The sequence below is a fragment of the Gymnodraco acuticeps genome, unplaced genomic scaffold (assembly GCF_902827175.1).
Source record: "Gymnodraco acuticeps unplaced genomic scaffold, fGymAcu1.1, whole genome shotgun sequence".
Lineage (NCBI taxonomy): Eukaryota > Metazoa > Chordata > Actinopteri > Perciformes > Bathydraconidae > Gymnodraco > Gymnodraco acuticeps.
In genome coordinates, this window is record NW_022991072.1 from 509,821 (window position 1) to 534,301 (window position 24,481).

The window sequence follows — 24,481 nt, forward strand, 5'->3', positions numbered from 1 at the left end:
TGTGATTGAGTGTATATGTACTGTATGTGTATGTGTATGTGTATGTGTGTATGTGTATATGTGTGTGTGTGTGTGTGTGTGTGTGTGTGTGTGTGTGTGTGTGTGTGGCCTAGCATTACTATACTTGTGGGGACCTAAATCTGTTTACACAGTCACGTGTGGGGACTCGCCTCCCTTATGGGGACAACATGGAGGTCCCCATAAGGGGAATCATCAATTTTAGGGTGAAGACTTGGTTACGGTTAGGGTTAGGGTTAGGTTTAGGGTTAGGGTTAGGCATGTGTTGGTTATGGTTAAGGTTAGGATAAGTCTTCAGGAAATACATGTAAGTCAATGTAATGTCCCCTGAAGTGATATATACATGGTATGTGTGTGTGTGTGTGTGTGTGTGTGTGTGTGTGTGTGTGTGTGTGTGTGTGTGTGTGTGTGTGTGTGTGTGTGTGTGTGTGTGTGTGTGTGTGTGTGTGTGCTCTATATGGGTGCAGGGACCTGCTGTCTTCCAGGTCCGGGCTGAGTAGAGAATTTCTGAGAGTGCCAGCGGGTCTCCTTGTACACAAACCAGGCGTTCCCCGCCCACACGAGCATGTTGAGGTAGCCAAACACCTGGAGAAAGAAAAAAAGGGATTTTATTATTATTATTATCAAATTCTAGGGGGAAAAAAAGACAGCATTTTTGGTATGTGATGGATTTTTATATCAATCACAAACAGTTTGAGGTCACGTGTGTGTTCATTTTTAACACATTTGTTTTGAACTTGTGACAAAATAAATACAGCAGCAGCGTTAAAGTTAAAATTAAAGTGTTGTTGCTCCGTGTCTCGTGACTGAGAGTCACACACACTTCATGTAAAATCTTCAAGACTAGTATTTTAGAAATTGTGGGGTGGACACAAATCCCCTCTACACTGCTACATTATTTGGTATTTACTGTGGTAAATGCAGCTGAAGTTAATACTACTTGAGATCGGTGACAGAAATATCTCAATTATATATATACATTATATGTTTTTATATATTTATATTCAAATAATAATTCAAAATGACATGATACTAACAATAAATGCATAAAAAAAGAAAAAAAGGGGGCCATACATAGCACATATTTTGTATTTAATATAAACGGGGACCTTAAAAAATGTGTATAACAATTCCTGGTGTTCTTTCTTGACCTCTTTTATCTTCTATGTAGTTATGTATTGTGTAACATGCCATACAGTATGTTGTCAATATGATAATCAAGATATCTTTAATGGAAAATACAAATCTATCCAGCATTACAAAAGGCATATTACATTACACACTTTATAACTGTGTGTAACAACCCTCACCTCTAATTTGAAATGTTTTAAATCCCTCCATAGAAGGTGGTAAATAAACACACTAATTCCTTTAAGCTAATCCTCACTCTCTCTCTCACCACAGAGATGTTGAGGGGCCGCATGCTGGCGAACTCTGTGACCTCACAGGTGACGTTGGCCCCCCTGCAGACGGCCAGCGTGTTGCTGATGCCTTCAGTGTCCGTGGCATCCTTCACGTTCTGCAGACCCTTCGCCCAGGCCGAGGAGCACACCAGCCACAGGAAGACCAGGATGGCTGTGAGCAGGAAGTCCTGGAATGTAGAACAGACAGTCAGAAACTAAAGGTACGATGAGATGGACCCTTATTGATCACCGTAGGGAAATTGAGGTGTTAACATGGTTCACTGAGAACACACACTAGTCTGTGTTGGATATAGTGTGTGTGTTACATGTTGTGATCATGGATGTTGCCCCTTGTTTCTGTTGTGTGATTGTGATGTGCTGTATGTGACATGTATGTAGTAATATGTTGTTTATTGTTCTCTTTTATCCTTTCGCCTATCCTTTTTTTTTACAACTAATGCTGTTGATGTATTGTGATTTTAAAAAGGTATCTATTATCATTTGGCCGGGGACAACAGCTGGAAATTAGCAATGTTGGCTAAAGCTGCCCCATTTACAGTTTTTTGTGACAGCTGATCAATGGGGACTGTCCCCTCCCAACTGTCAAAGCTGGGAGGCGCAATGAGAAACGTTGGGGTGTTCAAATGCCTAACCACTAGCGCAGTGCACCTTGATCTTCTCGCCGCTTTAGATTCGGATGCCTTCTTGCTTTCCCTCAGAAGATTCATTGCCCATCGAAGCAAGCCAAGGGAAATTCTCTTAGATAGAGGTACCAACTTCCGTGGGGCTGTGAGGGAGCTACAAGAGACGTTTGAAGCTCTAGAACCAAAGCTGCAAGAGAAACTCTGTCAATACCAACTCACCTTCAAATTCAACCCTCCTAATTCCCCCCACTTTGGAGGTGTGTGGGAAAGGGAGATCAGATCAGTCAAGAATGCTCTTCGGGTTGTTGTTGGAAGCCAACCAGTGTCCGAAGAAGTCCTTGCCACTGTACTGGTTGAGGTTGAGGGTATGCTCAACTCAAAACCACTTGGTTACACTTCATCTGATGTATCTAACCTAGACCCCATCACTCCGAACATGCTGCTGATGGGGTGGCGTGACGTTTCCCTGCCGCAAGTTGCTTACGCACCAGAGTCAATGGGGCGGCGTAGGTGGCGCCAGAGCCAAATACTGGCTGATCAATTGTGGACCCATTTTATCAAGGACTATCTGCCAACCTTGCAATCACGGCAGAAATGGGAAAAGCCATCGGATAACTTGTAACTGGATACAGCTGTTCTTATAATGGATCCACAACTGCCAAGGGCCCAATGGCCAGTAGGGAAGGTTACCAGGCTACATTCGAGCCCTGACCAGTGTGTCAGGTCAGCTGACATCCTAGTTCAAGACAGAACTTACACTCGGCCAGTGGCCCGCTTGATATCCCTACCTGAACGGTCTAAATGAACATGGAATTCATCTTTCACAGCAGCTGAGTGGGGGCAGCTGTTGTGAATTCCCTGTGCTGCCCAAACACTGCCCTCTAGAGGGCTAATGGACATTCACCTGCCTGTCACCAAATGCTCCTGATTGGGAAAGTGACAGCAGGTGTGATTGGACACACTCAGGTGAACACTGATTACTACTGCTACTTAAAGAGCAGACAGACTAGCAGGAAAGCCTCTCCAGTCCTGCTCTCTCATGCGTCCCTGAGATTTTTGCCAAACTGCAGAAACCATGAGTTGGAGAAAATAAATGGAACTGAACTGCACTTTGTGATCAGAACTCCTTTGTTCGAGACTCTTAAGTGGTCAACATATTCAAGCCGGCAAAATAACAGTCAAATTCATTTCAACGACACTATAAACAAATAAACTAAACTAAACTCCTGGTATAAAGGACTGTCCGAGGTGCTTAGGTGTGCAAAGATAATAATAATAATAATAATAAATGTGATTTATATAGCGCTTTTCCTGGTGCTCAAAGTGCTTTGCTACAAGTCTCTCACAGCTTGATCAATACTTACAAAGATGGGTCCAAAGTCAGAGTCCTTGTAGACGTGCATGTAGCCCAAATACACCAGCAGAGCCACCATGCTGTACAGGAAGCAGACGATGGCCACGCCCACAAAGAACTCCACGGAGGAGGCGGAGTCTCCCACCATGTGTGTGGTGGTGGCTGATTGGTTACAGAGAGTGGCGTTCCCCTCGATGAGCGGGACCGCGCTCAACCTGGGAACAATACAAGACTGAAGGTTCAAATCACATCCTACTGAATTTGTAAAAAAAAATCCCCAAAAAGAGATGTGATTCTCACCTGAACGGGTAGTGAAAGTTGGCATCGAGCGTGTCATTCCTGCCATCGCCGCAGAGCAGAGAGATGATGTTCTTCCCTGAGAATCCACTACAGCTTCCAAAAGCAAATATGGCCGTGAGCTGTTTGTGGAGAGAAGAGAGGGACATTGGAGAGATGGTTAACACTTATGTGAGACAATTATACACAAATCAAGAAACTCTGAGATCACGATTCCTGGCTTTTTGTGAATATTTCCAATTATTTGGGCTTTGTTAATGAACATAGCATACATTTAGACAAGGATGAGTTTGTGTTTGACTTGTGGAAGATCAACCTCTGCTCCTACTGTTTAATAATAATTAAAAACATCTTCCCATTGACACCCAATAATACCACAATATTTCCCACAGTTATTGCATGAAATTATGAATTCTTATCTCACAATTTCAGTCTAGAGCCCTGGCTTCAAAAGTGTAATTTGTACTTTTTTAATGTTTGCCCTATGGGGAAAATACATATTCATAATTGTCTTGGTTTTCACTTCGGTAATTTATCATAGAGCCTTGCAGTGTTCGATGCAATGCATCCAAAATCGATGTTGTTGCTAAATATTGCCATATCATGGACCGTGAAAGTATTCCCCAAGCATTTACTATTCAAAAAATAATTACATTTGTGTATTCCCATATCAAAACAACAGTGGCATTATGTAGACAGACATTCATGTTAAAAATGAATGAATATCTGTTAGTGAAGATAAGGACTGAACTTGGTTACGTTATCATTTTATAGTTTTTTACAGACAATCAAAGCGACTTTTTAAAAAGGGTTAAATGTTAAAAATGTTTTAAATGGAGAGAATAATCAATACAACCCCAACAAATGAATGCAAAAACACTATCTACTATAAATGAAATGGTAAATGTACACCATAAACAACCATGATTGAATTGTTTTCCTTCCTACATACATGTATGTTTGCACAAAACAGTTGAAATATGTCACCAGAACTTCCCACCAGAAGAAAGTTGGCAGACTGAATCCCAGCGTCAGCAGAAAGAGCCAGAGGGACCAACAGATGGCCGGCATTTCACTCCACAAACAGCTGGAAATAAAACTCACTACTCAACCATTTTTACAAGATAAATCTGTTGCTCTTCTTATTTGTATTCTCTAACACATGTGTCAAACTCAAGGCCCGGGGACCAAACCAGGCCCTTGGTGGATTTAATTTCGGCCCGCAGGATAATTTTTCATTACTATTAGATCTGGCCCGTCGGTGACACCTTCACTCCATCCTGAGGGTCTCCTCCGCTCAGAGCCTGAGCCCAAACATCGATGACCTTGCACCCAAGATGAGATGCCAAGTATCTGAACTAGCATCACCGAGCAGCACACTGAGTTTAATGGATGTTTCCTTCTGCACTTTTCTTCTTGAGACAACAGGGCATGTTTGTTTTGTTCTTTGAGGGGAATTGTTTTTTTGAAGCTGTTGTTGGCCTGTGGGAAAATGTGATCATAAGAAATGAAGCTGCAGATAGAGCCATAAGAAATGAATGCAACTGATTATTTAATGTTGTTTTTATAGGCAATCATTTAAGCTTTGTTAGTTCCAGGTTTAATATTGTATGTATAAATGTAAATGTAAGTAGGAATAACTTGCATAATGATTTAAAGGACAATCAATGATCAAGTAAGGGGTGGGAATGAATAAGCATTTGCTTCCTCCTGCTCCCTTTCAGACACATATGATTTATTATTAATAAGAACACTTTTTTGTTGAATATATAAATATTATCATGAATGTGGATAAATACTGTATTTTAACAATACGGTATTCTGTTTTTCACATTTGTTATTTTTTATTTGTTATTTTTTTTGTTCAAAATAAAGATTGAAATTAAATGAAAAAAATATGTGCAATAAGTTCATTTCAATAAGTTTTGCAATAAACATTGAACCGGTCCGGCCCTCGACTAGTACCCATTTTTTTAATGTTGGCCCACTGTGTATTTAAGTTTGACACCCCTACTCTAACACAACATCACAGTCTATAATACCAGCTATGTGCAATATGTGCAATATATATATATATGCTGTTAATAACTGTGCAATACATACCTGGCTGCTAAATCTTCAGAAATGTTACAGGATGTGTATTTTGTAAATTGTGCATTTATGCATGCTTCTTAGGTAACATTAAGCTGTCTTTGGCTCTTTTCTGCTGTAACACATTTAAACGTCCCCTCTATGGGACTAATAAAGGTATTCCGAATCTGATTTTGATAATAAAAATCACAAAACAACATCATTTTCTATTTTATCCCCTGTAATTTCCACATTTGATCATCTGGCATACTGTATGTATTATCAGTAAGACAACAAATCATTGAGAAGGTTGGGTAGATGGTTTCTCTAACAAATAACATCAACAAGTGTCTCTCAGCTGAACCAATGCTGCCATTCAGCTGTTGAGTTATTTCCCTTAGGAATCTGATTCAGCGTATAGGCCATGTGACACTAATTCCTTCCTTAAAACCGACACATTATACATTCTTGTAGCTGCTGCTAAGCTTAACCCTCAAATTGCAGCAGGCCGCTCATTTTATTCCAGAGTAATGAGCTCACAGTCTCCCAGTGGTATCGCTTCACTCACACTGCAGAGATCTGATCTGTTCTCTTCAAAATGTGTTGACAGTTTTCACACATCCTAGACATGCATAGCTTTAAGTCTCTGCCCGTCATCACACATCCTGGCCGAGCATCTAACATACAGCTATTCATACACTGATAAAACGGAAACATTAAGTTGAATTAAATGTATTATGCCCACATATTTCACATAACTGTATTAGGTCAGTTGAAAGCAATAGTTTTAGTGTAAGATTTAAGATCACACTTGCGAAATACTCACAGAACAGGCATTTTACGCCTTTTTTAATCACGTGTTCTAGGACAGTGATTCTCAAATGGGGGTACGCGGACCCCTAGGGGTACGTTGGGGGTACGTGAGATAAAAAAAAAGGTTAATAAAAATACCATGCATGATTACAAAAATAATCTCCGTACAATAAGTGAAATAGAACAAATATTTGTAGAACCACCAAGGGGGTCCTCATATAAACATGTCAAATTTGTGCATTGTATTTTATAGTTTTTCATAATATATCATTTTGTTCATTGGTTTGTTAAACATACATATTACTTCAATTGAAAAACTCCTTGGAAAAATCGTATATATGTTGTTTTTTTTCATGCACAAAGATGAAAAAATCCTTAGTTTGTTGTCATTCATGCATGAAGGAGTTCATAAATCACACACTGATGGAACATCACTGTATTGTAATTATGTATATAGGCTTTTTCTATCAAACATTTTCGGGGTCGGTCAGGGGGTACTCGGCTGAGAAAATGTTTCAAAGGGGGTACATTACTGAAATAAGTTTGAGTAGCACTGTGCTATAAACTGAAGGCCGGTTTATATGTAAATCATACAGACAGATTTTTAAATCAACAACAACAATCCTTTTTTTGGCCACCCGGGCAGCACAGTAAGCTTTGAACACATTACTGACCTAATAACGCCTAAGCAGTTAGATAAGGTGAACTTGCTAGCAAACAGTTGCGCATCTAACACACACATTAGCATTCATTTGGAGTGTGTTTCTGAGGTAAGTCTGCAGTAGAATGATATGTTTTGCTCAAGAATAATCAAATAGGTCCCAGAACACGTCAAAAGTAGCCCCTTTATCTCAGAAAAACATGATGGTGAAATTAGGACAACTGAGATTTTGTCAATTAGCGCTTGAATTTGAAGCTTTTCTATAGACAGGAAGTTGATTACCTCGTGACGAATCACTACCTCCTGACATGAAAAGGTAATGTTTTTGTTGTTTCACGCCTCACATAACAAGGTGACAAAACACATGTAACCGACCACTTGAATTGTGTTGCATCAGCACAACTGTATCACATTCTCACTCTTATAAAATGCTTACGACAGGCCACCTCAACTTTTAGCCTTGAACTTCACTCCGCAAAACCCACATGCACACCCACACTTACTGTACACACACACACACACACACACACACACACACACACACACACACACACACACACACACACACACACACACACACACACACACACACACACACACACACACACACACACACACACACACACACACACACACACACACACACACACACACACACACACACACACACACACACACACACACACACACACACACACACACACACACACACACACACACACACACACACACACCTTGAGGCCTCTCTCCAGATGTTTCTCCAGATGTCATTGGCTGTCACTTCCTGTTTTTCTGGCTACAAACCCACTGTGAGCTACTTTTCACACACTCTTGTTCCCCTGGTTCTGTCACTATGGTCATGGATCCTCAGCGTGATTAACTGTACCAGGGTGGACCGAGCACAGACACCTCGACATGTTTAAGTCTATGTTTATATTCTCATTTTAAACAGAGCATAAATCCTAACTGTACAAACACTGTCGGGTATTTGTCAAGTTTCCAATATCACCATTTAGTCCTAAAACAGGCGACAACTTCTCCATACATGGCGACTTCCAAAGACTGGACAAACTGCAGCATTGCCACTGCTTATAAGTCTTTATCTAAGGCGTCCGACACATCTGCAAAACACACAGCCCTAATTTATGGACATTCCAGAGACTAGCAAATAAAATCCTAGGAAGTCTTTACGCATAACTGAGCTGTGAGACAGCATTAGCAGGTTAGTGAAAGTGAAGCAAACAATGAAAAGTAGAAATAAAGGACATTAAAAAGTTGATTTTGATCAGAAGGGCCGTTAAGATGGAAACAAATCTTGTTGAAAACTGAATAATCATCAGTTTTTCTCACACAGACTGACCAAAGACTCCTGGAGCATCTGTCCATTGTGTTACCGTTTCCCTCTGAGGCCCAATGAAGCCAGAGGCAGAGAGGCCTGGCAATGAGAAATGCCTTTATCATCATTATTCAACATCGTAAGTGAATGGGGCAGCCTTGTCTCGTTTGCTACTTCGACCCAGCTTCCTGTTTACTAATGTGTGGAAGATAATATCGAGGAAGTGGAGAGGCTAAACCACTCTAGTGCCAAGTACACACACTTTTCATGACGTCTCAGAGGTATGCAGGATAAATGGAGAACAACATGTTGGATTTCAGTCAATGCAACCCGCTGGAAACCCTCCAATATCATACTGCTTTTTTGGGGGGTTTTCCCTTTCCTTTAGTGTGTATAGGTTTTAGTGCATGTAAATGGTCTGCAACGGTTAAAATCCCTGTGTTCCCTCCAAAGGGATTATGGTAAAATAGTGACATCACTACGTAACACTCAGCTTCTATTGGCTAGCGCTCCAACATATTTTACTTGATAGGTCAAGGGGCGGGACATCTCTAAGTGGTTGACCAATCAGAGCAGACTGGGCTCTGGTTTCAGACAGAGGGTGAAAAGAGGTGCTGCAGCACAGGCAGTATTTGAAGAATAAAGAGCTTTTTGAACATTAAAGCATGGAGACATGTAGGGGAACTAAATACAAATATGTACCCTGCAAATTTGAATAAAATGCACTCTTTAATGTGTTTTAGTCATTGCTACACACTATTAAGTGGGCTGTGTCGCCTGTATTACCAAATACATTCCCAGCATTAAAGCAGAAATGTGGACACAGTTCATCATCCAGACCTCTGGGAATCACAGATGATGTGTACAGGGTTACCTAAGGCCAACAGAGTAGAACACACAGCTTTGTCCTGAGTCAGATGACATGTGTGCTGCTCTTTAGCTCGCTATGTGTTTATACTCTGAGAAAACAGAACAGCAGAGAGAGACTGTCGCCCCACACTGTTCCTCTGACCCAGCTCCCTAAGAGAACCGATTACTGGACTTTCCATTAGAAGCCGCAGCGTGTTTTCTCATTAACCACAAACTGTTTGCTCGAGTGCAGGAGCAGCCAACTGTGCACAGTTACTCAGAGGTAAATTATTGCTGAGGGATGCATTAATCTGTAACTGTGTTGTCTGAAGGGCAGGCCCACGCAGGCTCCAAGTGCACCGGACATAACTGAGATATACTCACTTTAAAGTCATGCAGTTGATCCAGACCATCAATCCATACATATAAGATAACCCTTTATTGATCCACTGGGGAGGAGATACAGTCGTTGCAGCAGCACAAAGATAACAAGATTAAAAGAGAAGTAAATACAAAAATCTATAACTATATTTCACAATAAATCTATTTATCTGAATCTATTCTATGAATATTGAAGATCTGGATTTATTACAAGACAGACAAATAAAGTTACGTTATACAGGCTATAGCCTATTAAAAAGTCTTACATATTGTGATAAAGCATATCTAATGCATTGCATAATAAATTATGTTTCATTCTTGTGGGAAAAAGTGTATATCTCTTAAGCTTTATTTATGTAATAAATCACATTAAAGCAGGCTTTTTATTCATTCAGTAAATTAATGAGAAAGGGGTAATGTATACATATGTTTCCTTATTGCATTTTCTTAAAATAAATTCCCTCTCAAACTGCTTACTTTGGAGATGTTTTCCCATAAGTGAAAATCGCCGGGAAAAAGGGAAAATCCAAGGACCTAGAAAAGGACTGGACCTCCCTGTCCTCTGGGTATGTCACACACACAGCCACACGCACACACAGTATCTAACTTACCCACTCCACCAGTTTGACGAAGCCCAGCGGCTCCTTCAGCGGGGACAAGTTCAGTCGAAATCCCGTCATCATGATTTAGCTTTTCGGATCCAAAAACTCTTTATCCAGTTGTTCCTAAAGTGTGGATGTGGGTCCAGCAGGGAGGAAAAGGGGAGTTGTCTGACAAAATGACGTGGTTTTACTGCCGACGCTGCAAGAAATGACCAACCAAACTTTCTTAAAGTAACTTTACCAAACCACTTGGGCTCTGAATCAAACTTTTTTCAGGAATACATGTTCTGAGAATACAGTTTTACTTATCTTAGGAAGTTTTAAGAACACATTTTAATTCAAAAATAATTAGTTAAGATGGATATTTTTTGCAGTGTAGCGTAAGTGTATATCGCTCATCTTGGAGATGCGCAAATTACGCAGGCGATGTAGGGGATAAAGCGCGTAAAGTGTGCCAAATTACGCTTGGCGTTAGAACAAATGTGTGTTAAGTTACAGGAAAGGCTGCATAATGAAAAAGCATGACACTATCTGGCATTTGTGTTCATGCACTAAGCTGAAAAACATTTCAAACTACAAAATGACCGAACAGCGAACTTCCTGACAACTTTTAATACACGCAGCTACAATGAAATAGCATGCACAGTAACACAAAAGTAACAAAAAGGCACCAGAAGTGTCCTACTGAGTGTTCCTTTGATCCATCCGCCAGAACCCGCAGGCTGCCTCCTCCTTGCCGAGTGAGCAGTCACTGGGACCCGCCTCCTTGGTGCTGATTGGGTCATATGACACACCATTCATTCTCAAAAAAATGTTTCAACAAAGAAAAAGAAAAACCACAGAGAGCAGCTGAGCCAGACTGACCCAGCTATCATAAAAAAGGGTACTTTCAAAACACAAGGCTCCTTGATGAGGGTCCCATATGTTGATTACTTGAAACAGCATTTTTTAAGGGTAAATATACCTTCAAAAAGGACCCTTTGAATATCAATAACTTACCAAGTTCTTAAAGAAAAGTAAGTGGGGGCAACACTATATATAAATAACAGAACAACTATATTTCCTTTACAACATTTCAAAACAAAGGGGTTGAACACATTCTTAGGGATGTTAGCCTTTGCAGACCATTGACATGCACACACACCCTCCTTGATATTGTTCTAGTTCTAATGAGGTTCTATTAAACCTGAAGAAATAGTCAAACAATGTCTTCTAAAGCTTTTCAAACGCTTACCAAAGTCTGGAAATAACAACCCTGATGACAACATGTTCACAACAGCAAGCCCCTCAATATATGGAAATGCAATACTTGATAGTAACGAAAAACTGCCACTGTAACTTAAATTGTTATGGTATGAGAGCTGATATTAATCCTTTTTTTCTGTTAATGGAACAATTCAGGGATGTGCCTTACAACAAAAGCATATCAACATCGATCAGATCATATTTTGAATAAGGGGCTCAGATGTAACACAACATTACAGTAAATGGTTAGCTAGCATTTAAAGAGTGTTTTAATTGAAGGATAACCCATATTGTCTAAATGGGCTTTGGACACATTTTAATTAGCAATAACTTGTTGAGACACTAAATATTGGTGACACTTTATTCCACAGCTTCATAAATTCGGAATAATTTACAAGTTTCCTGGAAAGAAATGTGTCATTTGGTACAATCATGGGGAAAATAGAAGCAGGGTTAAATCAGCACACTTCCAATGTAATCATTTCAACAACTGCAAGGCTCCCCTGCAGATTCGATAAACAACAGGTCGGCTTAACATCTTAACATGCAAATGGAAAATGGGCCTACAGACAGGCAAACTATTCAACAAGTATGAAAAGAAAAGTTAGATAAGTGAATAAACTACTTTTTAGGAGGGTTTTATAGGAGCTTATATACCAAGGACGTTTTTTTTCGTATTATGTTTTACCAAATTACCCTCTTTCTAGAAAATAAATTAACAATAGATCCCTAAAAAGAGCCCGATAGCTGACGACAAATAAGTTATCTAAACAAACGGTGAACTATATGTTAAATCTATCCTGTAAGGAAATAATATAAATCAACCATTCCAAATTGACAGGGTGCATCTTTAATCAATGTATTGTTGACAATATAGCAAGTTAAAATATAAGTCGTGTTGGGAGAGAATTTTGGGACAACCAACATATACATTACATATGTGTAAAACAACAACAACATAAAGAAAAAAAAGTATTCACAAAGTTTGTCAGACACACAAGGCAGGCATTCACACACATAAGCACATCGCACTGGCAGTCCAGTAAAGCAGGTTTGGATATTCTTCTGTTGGTACAAAAAATGGTTGACACAAATAATAATAATAGCATTTGTTGTCTCCTCCCTAACTGCCCCTCTGCTTTCAGTCAAACTAGCTGATGTATGTACAGGTGAGAAGGCAGTATGGCCGCATCGTTTGTAAATAGCCTATATTTACTGGCATTTTTCCTTCCTCGAGTCCTTCATACACAATAATATTTCGGAGGTAAGAACTGAGACATTATCAAAAAATTTTAAACCAGAGTTTTACTCAAATGCACCCCATAATTGGGAAAAGAAATAGCCTACTCCAAAACTCACAAAACAGTGGGAAAAAACCATAGGAAAATAAAGGACAGTCTGAGGTTGTTTCAATGTACTGCTAACTGTGTTGGTGACATCACAGGACTCTTCAAGGTCTTTTCTTAAATCACAGAGAAAGTGACTGTACGTGTGTTAGCTCGAGGGGCTAACATGTAGCAGCTCCCAAGGTGAACATATGTGAAGCTATGAATGTAAAGTGGCTAAATGACTGGAAAAAGTGTGGGCCAGAGAATAAAATAATATTACCCACAGCATTAAACATTTAAGCTAGTTAGCTAGCTAGCAAACGCCATGCTAGCAGCTCATTGAGACTTAACTTTGAGCTAAATGCTATTGTAAGCATGCTCACAAAGACAATGCTAACATGCTGCTGTTTAGCAGATATGACACATTTATGTATTTATTAAAGATGAAACAATGGACATTCATTACATTTGAGAACTTTAGACATACAGGCTAATTTTCCTTAGCAGCTAACACTAAACGTGGCCGCTCTACCATGTTCACCATTTAGTAAGTTAGCATGCTAACAACTGCTCATTAGCACAACATAACATTTAAGCTAAAGGGGAAAGTTGTTAATTTTGTTGGAATTTAGTGATACATCAAAGTTTACATTTGAATGTTAATACTAGTTGAACATTACATTTTTACATTTGTATGTGTTTTTTTTTTAATATGTTAGTTATTGTGCTTTTTATCATGTTTTTAATTATTGTTTTATTATTGTACTCCAATGGTGTTATTTAATATTGTACTTATTGCCTGTACAGCACTTTGGTCAACTGAAGGTTGTTTTAAATGTGCTATATAAATAAATAAAGATTGAGATTGAATTTAGATAAGAAGGAGACATTTGGTGAAATATTTTTGCTTCTGGTCTGAACAAACAACTTTTTCCTATGATGTCTTTAGATCCTCTTACATCTCTTCAACAGGAAAATCCATTTACATTGCCCAAAGGATATAACAGTCACTACTGTATCGCCATCAGTTTTTCACCAAGCTGCGTCTCCTTTCAGGATAAAAGCTGGACAAAGTAAAAAGGAAGAATGTTCTCCTTTCCCCCTGAACACCAAGTCAATTTGCATAATAGGAATACAACACAAACCTATAAAGAAAGAAAATCTCAGCACACACACAGCCGAACCAACATTTAACATACATTTCAGCCGAGGAGCCACATAATCTTTCATAAACACATAGTCTTCACTCCAGTGAAGAAAATTACAGTTTTTTTTTTACATCAACACTTGGTCTTATACAGCAAAGACTGGATCCAGAAAATTCACCATCGTGAAGACCCAATTTGAAAAGTCTTGCATTGTCATTTTAGTTTGTAAAGATTTTGAGTTCTGAAAAATTAGCTTCTTTTTCAGATGTTTAGATGACCAAATGCTTGAATTCTGTGGTACGAGTAGACCTTCATGATGTGAATGCTCTGTGGTCAACATAATGGCAAGTAGATGATCATTTGTATACCTTTACAGGTGCACCCATAACATTTGTATTTGGTGAAGTAGGAGTACAAAATATTCAGGCAGTGCTTGATAGATGTTGGCCTTGTATAATCTGGGCTTTAGCTACTGATAAAAAGCAGAACACTGGGGAAATGAAATCCTTCATCGCCCATAGGTACAGTAAATCTGCCCAATCTTTTATTTCCAACAGCTGTCCGCTAATGTTATCGGTGCACCGTTACATTACATACAATGATCATCATGTTCTTCCTTCACATAAAAGACAAAGCTAAGTAGATTCATACATGTATGTTTTTTTAAACAGCTTTGTACACAATACACGGGGCGCGGTCATTGGTGTGGGATGTGGCTTAACATTTAACTTTCTCTCACCGCCTCTCTGTCTTTGACTCGCCATGTGTTTGCTCCACATGCAGCTGCCAGGAACTCACTTACAATCAACTATTTTGCTTTTGTCTTACATGAAAATATCCACTTAATGGCGGCCAATTGCATTCTTACATTGGAATATGTCTAGCCTTTCAGTGCAATGTGCTGAAGTTACATTTTGGGCAGCGACGCATGGGAGTGAAACAACAGTTTGTCGTCATTATCACCACTTCTACCCCTCTACATGTCTTGCAGCTCACTGTAACTCGCACACACTTTATTCTCTCCCCCCCCCCCCCCTCTGTTGGAGAAACAACAACAGTGTTTGGAACTGAGGGTGAAGACAAGTGAATTTTAAGGGATTTTTGGGATTATTTCAGGGGGTTTTCACGCTTTGGGAGGGGGATTTATTAGCAGTGCACGCCACCTCTGAGGTGTCGACAGAGGCCGAAAGGTGACGGGTTCAGGGGAGTAGGGAAGGGAATTTGTTTTTGGGGTTAAAGGTGGATGCTGCACTCAGTGAAATGTTTCGATATCACTGTCCGTGAGCTTGGCATTGTCTCTGACTTCGTCAAATGTGTACGACTTCACCATCTTTCCCGTTCTGAAAGACAGTGTGCAGCAGGTCCTGGAGACAAAAAGAGAGGATTAAGGTTAAATGCAAATAAAGAAACAAAATGAAGGACGAGAAGGAAAAGGAGAACAGAGTGAGTCGAGAAAAGAGGCAGGTCAGTGTCCATGAAATGTATTTCTTTGTGCCAAAAGTGTCTGAGAGTTACTGTCAGCATTGAACTCACCACGCCATACTCCTCCAGGTCGCCCTTGCCCTCCTCCAGGGTGACAAAGTCTCCGCCCTGAGTCCGGTGCAGGGACAGGCGACCTTTCTTTGACCTCTTGTTAGGGTCCGCCACCGGGTCTTTGAACACATTCACCTATACAGCACAGAAAAAAATATATAAATCACATTTGGAAATGCAAGCAAAGTTCTGTGCTGATTTATAAATGCCAAAGTCATGCATAAACTTTTACTTTTGTTTGTTTAAAAGATATTTTGTGGCAAAAGAAAGCTAGCTGCTACATTGTAAAGCATCAGTTCTCACCCCCAGTCCGTTAGTGACCACGTAGCTGCATTTGAAGGAGCAGTTGAGCAGATCTCTGGTCAGTTTCTGCAGCAGAGCCCCTCCGGACCCAAAGGAAATATTCTCAATGGACCACCTGTGCTGCTTCATGCCCTCCACAATCTGAGGTAGAAATAAAACACAGTAACATGTAAGAGAAACAACCTACACCTCCTTGTACATGGCATCAGTAAGTCAGTAGCATGTTTTCAAACCTCTTGCAGTGTGTTGATATCAACTCCGTCTCCCTGTATGACTCTGATGTAAGGAGGGAGAACCTTATAGCCTTTGGAGTTCTCCTCTGGAGTAAACTTCTTACCCAGGATCTCCAAAACCTGAATCAAGAGAGGTTATAACAGAGAGAAAAAGTTAGCGTCTTAAATCAAGGTGTTCTTCACAATACTAGAACGGTATTGCCCTATCCTGCTGTTAAAAGCGATACAGTTTGTCTTTTATTAGTACTCAATAATGACAAATACTTAATTTGGTAATGCAATAACAACATTCTGGCTTTGTCGTCTGAATCAAGATGGCAAACTTTTGTTTCAGCATTAACATGTCAGCCCTACAGTTCCCTTAATGACCTTTTCACAATAAAAGCTCTAGACCTATATGCTGTATAACACATTTTTAAGAAGCAACTTAAATAATAGGTTAATAGGCGCTTCTAGAAAACAGTATCTCAGCTCTGTGACATGTTAAGTTGTAGAGATATAAACTGAAAATGACAAAGTATGAACATTATGGTGCAAGTGTTCAATATTAACACACCCTAAACTGCCTTGCATTGACACTGTCTTAATATATTCAGTTGTTTCCAACCCGTCTACCTTGGTATATCTTCTTAATTGAATTGATATTGAGATTATGCAGGTGTCTTATCAAAGTCATTATTTTTTTCAACACTAATTTTAAGATTCCTAGACTAGCTCTGTACCTTCAGAACGGTGTCCAGCGGGTTCCCTGAGTCTGGCCGCACCACCAGTGGAGCGTCTGCACTGCGCGCCACGATCAGCGCCCTCAGGTCCTCCCCCCAGATCTTCTCGCAGGCGTTGTAGATGTCGTAGCTGTCGCTGACGATGGACACGGGCACGTTGGGGAACTGCTTGATGATGTGCTCGAAGGCGTCCTTCTCGTGGTCCTTCCCCCACGCTGTGATGGTGCTGCAGAGAGAACGGAAGATCCCATATCATCAATCAAAATGATATTATATCGTGGTTGGCTTGAGTGATTGATAGAGATGGATTAAGTGAGAGGTTAAACAGCAAAACAAGTGAATGCCTAGGCAAGTAGTGAAAATGATGCATATCGGAATTTTTATTTACATTTCTACCCGATATATGTAAGTGGGAAATTAAAATGCTATTTTGATTACATTTTCCCTTTTCTGACATACGACTGAACTGCAACAGGCATTGATCAGATGTTAATACCACAGATCGGCCAGCAGAGGGCAGTGCACTCCAGGTATTACTTTTGGATGATTCTACAGTACAATGAAAATACAATTTGGCTTAGGTGTAGTCACCCACACCCTAATTTTTGTACTTGTCCATAGAAAAATCTGATCCCAAGACAGTTTCAGTTTTAGGTCCTAAGATAACAAGACATCTGAAAGGCCTGCCAACACCTAAATACGATGAAAGTGCCTGAAATCTAGTTTAAAATCTTTGTTTTGTGATATTCACTGTATGCAGAAGTAATCTCAGGCAATTTTCATTGTGTCAGGATTTAAAAAACCTTCTTAAAAAGGTAGTGTCTGATTCAGTTCCCTTACAGTGCAGATCAGACCTGAAACACTTTAAAAAATGTATTTTAAATGTACATTTCTCGGAGATTCTCCAGTTATCCCTCCAAGGCCCTATGATGCTTTGAAGGTGACACACCTCTTCCCTCTACATCAAGATCAAAGTGGAAATTCACCGCAACCCCTCCCTCTGACGTAGAAACCACACAGACTTTAGGAGGTGAGCCATGACATAACGGTTACTATGACAGCTACTGCCACCATCCCACAATGCACTTGTGAGGGGATGAAGAGTGCGCTGGAGCAGCAGTAACTGCCCTGGTGGCTAGGAAGAAGGGACAAGTGAAAAAGAGATGAAGTGTGTGTGTGTGTGTGTGTGTGTGTGTGTGTGTGTGTGTGTGTGTGTGTGTGTGTGTGTGTGTGTGCAGAAAAGATGGATCAGTGCCAAAAAACAGCACCAGAGACACGCGAGGGCCAGTGCATGTGCGTCAGGGCAGCAGCCAATCAAAAGCTTCACCTCCAGCCAATCACAGCCCCCCTCACAAAGGGCGGTCGATGAAGCAGATAATTAGTGTGAGGGTGACATAACACCGACCTCAGCCAAATGACGAGTCAATTCTCACTCATGCTGATCAATTCCCTCCGTCAACAGCTTTGGCCGAGAACCAGCTGTGATTTGAAACACGTTTTCCTATCTTGAAAATCTATTTGGCTTGAGGGTGAAAAAGTTATCTCCCAGAAGCGGCTCCCAGCCAAGACATGAAGTATCTCAGCAGAGACGAGTAGAGCCGAGTCCTGTACCCCTGCTGTACCCCTGCTGTACCCCTGCTGTACCCCTGCTGTACCCCTGCTGTACCCCTGCTGTACCCCTGCTGTACCCCTGTGCACTCTGGGAGAATGTGAATGCATTATGGCGACCATTAGCATTGTGCACAGGAGTTTGCAGCCTCTGGGGGCTAAGGTTCTGCAAACCTAGCACGTGCCCTCAAAAAGATTGGCTTGTCGCCCCTCCCTGAATTACTCAGCTGCTCAACGTCTTCATCATCCCATTACTCAGAACGCTCAACAAACTACTAAAGAGTGGTGAAGGAATGAGTCCGTTACCCAGAAATAAGTAAGTAGTAGTAGTTCTACTAATTGCTAGTGCTGAATGATGCTACTTAACGTTTATTTCAGAAACTTTGATTCTATGTTTTATTTATTTATGATCTGGTGTGAGACGATGGAGACAATAAAAACAAAGGGATGGTTTCATTCAAATATTCAAGATGGATGTTCCACATAACTGGTTTAGTAGATAAAACTCCATACTGTGTTGAGGGTCAAGCATTTCTCAACGGTTATATCCAAGTTAAGGCACATTCTTAACCTTGAACACATTTAAACGTATCTTTCATACTCCTGAGATTTGCTATGAATTCTGCTCGACTACTCCTGCACTTCATACTTGTACCTACAGCCAAGTTCTTCACAACTAAAATGTATTATAATATGAGTGTCTGGGTTTCCTTTATTCGCCAGACACGGCCGCATTTCATAGAATTAACACACTACTGATGAGCTGATCACCAGTTCTATCACCAAGAGAAAAAGGTTGCTTGGTCTAATTACCAAAATATTGTAATTTCTTGTTTGTTTGACTGTTGTTACACCTCCAGGATTGTCCCTCACTAAGTCAATAATGGGGACAATGAGAAGGGGAGGGTTTCAATGTATACTGTTCCCTTATTGCAAAGGTTTAATACTCCCTGTAACTGCAAGTATATGTCATTGTAACTGGTGAAATGTTAGTGTTAAGCTTTCTGAACCGCTACTAGTAAACCTGAAGCTAAGGGATGTGGCTACGCAAAGAACCAAGCAGGGACTAAGCTTTAATAAGCATAATAAAATACAAGTGTGTGTGTGTGTGTGTGTGTGTGTGTGTGTGTGTGTGTGTGTGTGTGTGTGTGTACCTGTGCTCTGCGGCAGGCACTGAGAAGCCGGGCACGGGGTCCTTGGTGCCGTAGTACTTCTTAATGACTCCGATGCCGGCGACCGTGTCTGTGCCCTTGAAGTTCACCAGATGGGCCGAAGCCCCGATGCCCGCAGTCTGCAAAGAGACGGAAGATGGTGTCATGGGATAAAAAGTTATTTCTATATAATCTCAATTCTAAATGACCTTGAAGCTGGCCGCTGTGGCTGTAAAGGCTTTGGCTAACTGTGACTGTGTTGTGATTGTGTGTTTTAAAAATGGTCTGAAACTGTGCTGTTATCATTCTTGGGCCAGGACTCTCATATTTTTAATCTCCATGAGACATTCTATGGATAATCTGGCATTCCCAAAGATATTGATATTGAAGTGACTGTTCTTTGTATATATTGATTGTTGTGTTTTTTATCTTAATGTGTGCATATGTGTCTGTTGATTGTGTATATAGGATATACATATCTGTATTTTTGTATTCGGGATTGTTGGAAACGTCCTTTCGATCTCTCTGTCTGTACACACTAACTAAAAGATTGACAATAAAGTTGACTTTGATCCTGGGTAAATAAAGGTAAAATAAAATATATATATAGTTTTTCATTTCACACCATTTTTAAATGCCTCCTAAGATCGAGAAAAATATTTCAGTCTACTAATATGCTTTTTCCAGAGGTTTGATAAATAGCACATTTGTCAAACTACTATTTCCAAAGTCCTTTAGTGTGGAGGAAATATGAAAACCTACTTAATTCTAACCGTTTATTCTTCAAGATAACTGAGCTCACTTCAGTCCGTCCCATCAGACTGTTCGAACCCATCGAAGCTCAGGACAGTTGGCCTTGAGTTAGGACTTTCGAGCTACAGTTTCCAAAGTCAGGAATTCCCGTTCAAGCTTAGGATTATGTTTGTAAAAATGATTTCATGATAAAAACAGTGTGAGTGTACCTCCTGTGAGGAGACGCCCCTGTAGCCAAAGTCATGGAGTTTATACGCCAGCTTGTCCAGGTTCCCAGAAGTCTCCAGGAGATACTTGGCGAGGATCTTCTTCTGCTCTCTGGAGTTGGTTGCCACGGTGATGGGGTACCAGATCTGCACCAGGATGGTCTGATGGAGGGAGGGAAAGAAGGACAGTCCAGTTTAATTTAATTTCATGGTGTCAGATCACTTTCCAGCTTCATCTTAAAAGGTCACCTATTATGCAAAATCCTCTTCTTCATGTCTCTTCTACATCAACATGTGTCCCCTCTTCTTCATGTCTCCTCTACATCAACATGTGTCCCCTCTTCTCCATGTCTCCTCTACATCAACATGTGTCCCCTCTTCTCCATGTCTCTTCTCAACATGTGTCCCCTCTTCTTCATGTCTCCTCTACATCAACATGTGTCCCCTCTTCTCCATGTCTCCTCTACATCAACATGTGTCCCCTCTTCTCCATGTCTCTTCTACATCAACATGTGTCCCCTCTTCTCCATGTCTCTTCTCAACATGTGTCCCCTCTTCTTCATGTCTCCTCTACATCACATGTGTCCCCTCTTCTCCATGTCTCTCTACAATCAACATGTGTCCCCTCTTCTCCATGTCTCCTCTACATCAACATGTGTCCCCTCTTCTCATGTCTCTTCTCAACATGTGTCCCCTCTTCTTCATGTCTCCTCTACATCACCATGTGTCCCCTCTTCTTCATGTCTCTTCTACCTCAACATGTGTCCCCGCTTCTCCATGTCTCTTCTCAACATGTGTCCCCTCTTCTCCATGTCTCTTCTACATCAACATGTGTCCCCCTCTTCTCCATGTCTCTTCTACAACATGTGTCCCCTCGTCTTCATGTCTCTTCTACATCAACAGTGTCCCCTCTTCTTCATGTCTCTTCTACATCAACATGTGTCCCCTCTTCTCATGTCTCTTTCTACATCAACATGTGTCCCCTCTTCCTTCATGTCTCTTCTACATCAACATGTGTCCCCTCTTCTTCATGTCCTCCTCTACACTCACATTGGTCCCCTCTTCTCCATGTCTCTTCTCAACATGTGTCCCCCTCTTCTTCATGTCTCTTCTAACATCAACTGTGTCCCCTCTTCTTCATGTCCTCTTCTACATCAACATGTGTCCCCTCTTCTTCATGTCTCTTCTACATCAACATGTGTCCCCTCTTCTTCATGTCTCTTCTACATCAACATGTGTCCCCTCTTCTTCATGTCTCTTCTACATCAACATGTGTCCCCTCTTCTTCATGTCTCTTCTACATCAACATGTGTCCCCTCTTCTTCATGTCTCTTCTACATCAACATGTGTCCCCTCTTCTTCATGTCTCTTCTACATCAACATGATGTCCCCTCTTCTTCATGTCTCTTCTACATCAACATGTGTCCCCTCTTCTTCCATGTCTCTTCTACATTAACATGTGTCCCCTCTTCTTCATGTCTCTTCTACATCAACATGTGTCCCCCTCTTCTTCATGTCTCTTCTACATCAACATGTGTCCCCTCTTCTTCATGTCTCCTTCTACATCAACATGTGTCCCCTCTTCTTCATGTCTCTTCTACATCAACATGTGTCCCCTCTTCTTCATGTCTCTTCTACATCAACATGTGTCCCCTCTTCTTCATGTCTCTTCTACATCAACATGTGTCCCCTCTTCTTCATGTCTCTTCTACATCAACATGTGTCCCCTCTTCTTCATGTCTCTTCTACATCAACATGTGTCCCCTCTTCTTCATGTCTCTTCTACATCAACATGTGTCCCCCTCTTCTTCATGTCTCTTCTACATCAACATGTGTCCCCTCTTCTTCATGTCTCTTCTACATCAACATGTGTCCCCTCTTCTTCATGTCTCTTCTACATCAACATGTGTCCCCTCTTCTTCATGTCTCTTCTACATCAAACATGTGTCCCCTCTTCTTCATGTCTCTTCTACATCAACATGTGTCCCCTCTTCTTCATGTCTCTTCTACATCAACAGGTGTCCCCTCTTCTTCATGTCTCTTCTACATCAACATGTGTCCCCTCTTCTTCATGTCTCTTCTACATCAACATGTGTCCCCTCTTCTTCATGTCTCTTCTACATCAACATGTGTCCCCTCTTCTCATGTCCTCTTCTACATCAACATGTGTCCCCTCTTCTTCCTCTTCTTCATGTCCGCTATCTACAATCAACATGTGTCCCCTCTTCTTCATGTCTCTTCTACATCAACAGTGTGTCCCCTCTTCTTCATGTCTCTTACTACATCAACATGTGTCCCCCTCTTCTTCATGTCTCTTCTACATCAACATGTGTCCCCCTCTTCTTTCATGTCTCTTCTACATCAACAATGTGTCCCCTCTTCTTCATGTCTCTTCTACATCAACATGTGTCCCCTCTTCTTCATGTCTCTCTACATCAACATGTGGTCCCCTCTGGTGGAAAGAGACCTGCTGAAAGTTTCAGGAACAGAAGAGTTTCTCTCGTTTTGATCCATTTCTAAAAATAAAAACCTGGTCTGAAAATGAGCCTGATCAGATTTGGCCACGTTATGAATGTCATAACGATGTTGTTGTCTTGTGTAACCATTATCCAATCAGCAAACCAAAGGTTAAACCCTCCCCCCCCTTATCACCTGAATCTCCTCTTAGAGCACCGTTGAGTTCTTTGCAACCAAATCTCTCTCAGAGGGGCGTGGGGAGGGGCTCCTTGCTTTCATCTAAAGTAAAGGATTATGGGTAATGCTGCAATGATCTGTTTTGGTGACATGTTTTGTATATATATCTGAGACCTATAATATATTGATGAAAAACAGTATAAATAAGGGACCTTTAATTCTTGTGATTACAAATTCATCTCAACTCTTGGACTTAAAACACTTTTCAGAGCCTATTAGGCCGGTTTAATCGAACATTAAACCAGTCAGCATAAGTCGCAGCTGTTTTTTCAGCCCTGAACGGACCAGTGAATGTCGGGTCCGATCATCCTGCGAGTATTTAACTCGTCTGAATACCCCAAACTAACGGGCTCAGAGGGATCAGAGGGGGCCGCTCATTCTCTCAAACATACATTCCTCCATGCCTCATGTCAACTCTGACCACACTCAAAAAAAGTGGATTATCTTCTCAACGTCCTCACCGCCGGCTTGGAAATCTACTACTAGCTAGCCACATGAATGTCTGGGAGCAAATGAATGTTATATGCTACACAAATGTGGCCAGGATCCGTTGAATTTTCAGAATATTGGGTTGCAGGTTAGAATTTTTAAGGATTCGATAAGCTAAAAAAGAAAGTAGAAGGAAAGGGAAGTCAAAGAAAACTAGTTCTGCTTAAAAGTTAGCAATGACTGAGAGTCAGAGCTACACTTTTCCGATGTGTGTATCTCACACGGCACTGTCACTTTCATTCGTGTACCTTTTGTTATTCATGTTGTATTATCTTTGAGTGTTTTTAAATGCCATTTTATAATATGATTCATGATGCTCTTAATGTCGTTTTTGTAAAGCGCTTTGAATTGTCTTGTGTTGAAAGGTGCTATATAAATGAACATTCCTTGTCTTGCCTTGCGAGTGCAGCACGATATAGAACAAATACTGCCTTAACAGAATAACATATGAGAAGTTTTACAATTATGTTTTATTAATCCTTATCTGTATCAGGACTGCAACTTTAATGAAAATGTAACGGAAAAGCAATTATGTACTCGTGCAATATCCAGCAGTAAGATCAATGTTTGTTAAAAGCTTAATATATAACAATATCACTCTTAATTAAAAGGTCCCATGTCCTGCTTTTCCGGTTATTAC

At 40.7% G+C, this 24,481-nt stretch overlaps 2 protein-coding genes across 4 annotated transcripts; both read right to left on the reverse strand.

Annotated features, from left to right (window-relative positions):
- Positions 1-370: 370 nt before the first annotated feature.
- On the reverse strand, positions 371-11,823 carry sypl1 (synaptophysin-like 1). Of its 3 annotated transcripts, none has more exons than XM_034236774.1 (6): positions 11,114-11,823; positions 10,438-10,551; positions 3,720-3,838; positions 3,430-3,634; positions 1,418-1,609; positions 371-603 (listed from the first exon to the last, which is right to left on the reverse strand). In XM_034236774.1, exons 2-6 carry the CDS (start codon positions 10,507-10,509, stop codon positions 472-474), a joined length of 720 nt encoding a protein of 239 aa, XP_034092665.1. In that variant the 5' UTR covers positions 10,510-10,551; positions 11,114-11,823; the 3' UTR covers positions 371-471. The 3 variants fall into 3 exon arrangements, with proteins under 3 accessions (XP_034092665.1, XP_034092666.1, XP_034092664.1); XM_034236775.1 differs by having other exon boundaries at positions 11,100-11,823; XM_034236773.1 differs by having other exon boundaries at positions 10,438-10,627; positions 11,114-11,620.
- A 677-nt stretch (positions 11,824-12,500) lies between these two features.
- On the reverse strand, positions 12,501-20,820 carry nampt1 (nicotinamide phosphoribosyltransferase 1; the record flags this gene model as incomplete). Its single annotated transcript, XM_034236772.1, is given in 8 exon segments — positions 12,501-15,485; positions 15,487-15,513; positions 15,683-15,817; positions 15,986-16,126; positions 16,219-16,338; positions 16,941-17,166; positions 19,703-19,839; positions 20,662-20,820. Coding segments are annotated over 8 exon segments (1,029 nt in total), but the record flags the coding sequence as incomplete, so codon positions are not given.
- Positions 20,821-24,481: the final 3,661 nt, after the last annotated feature.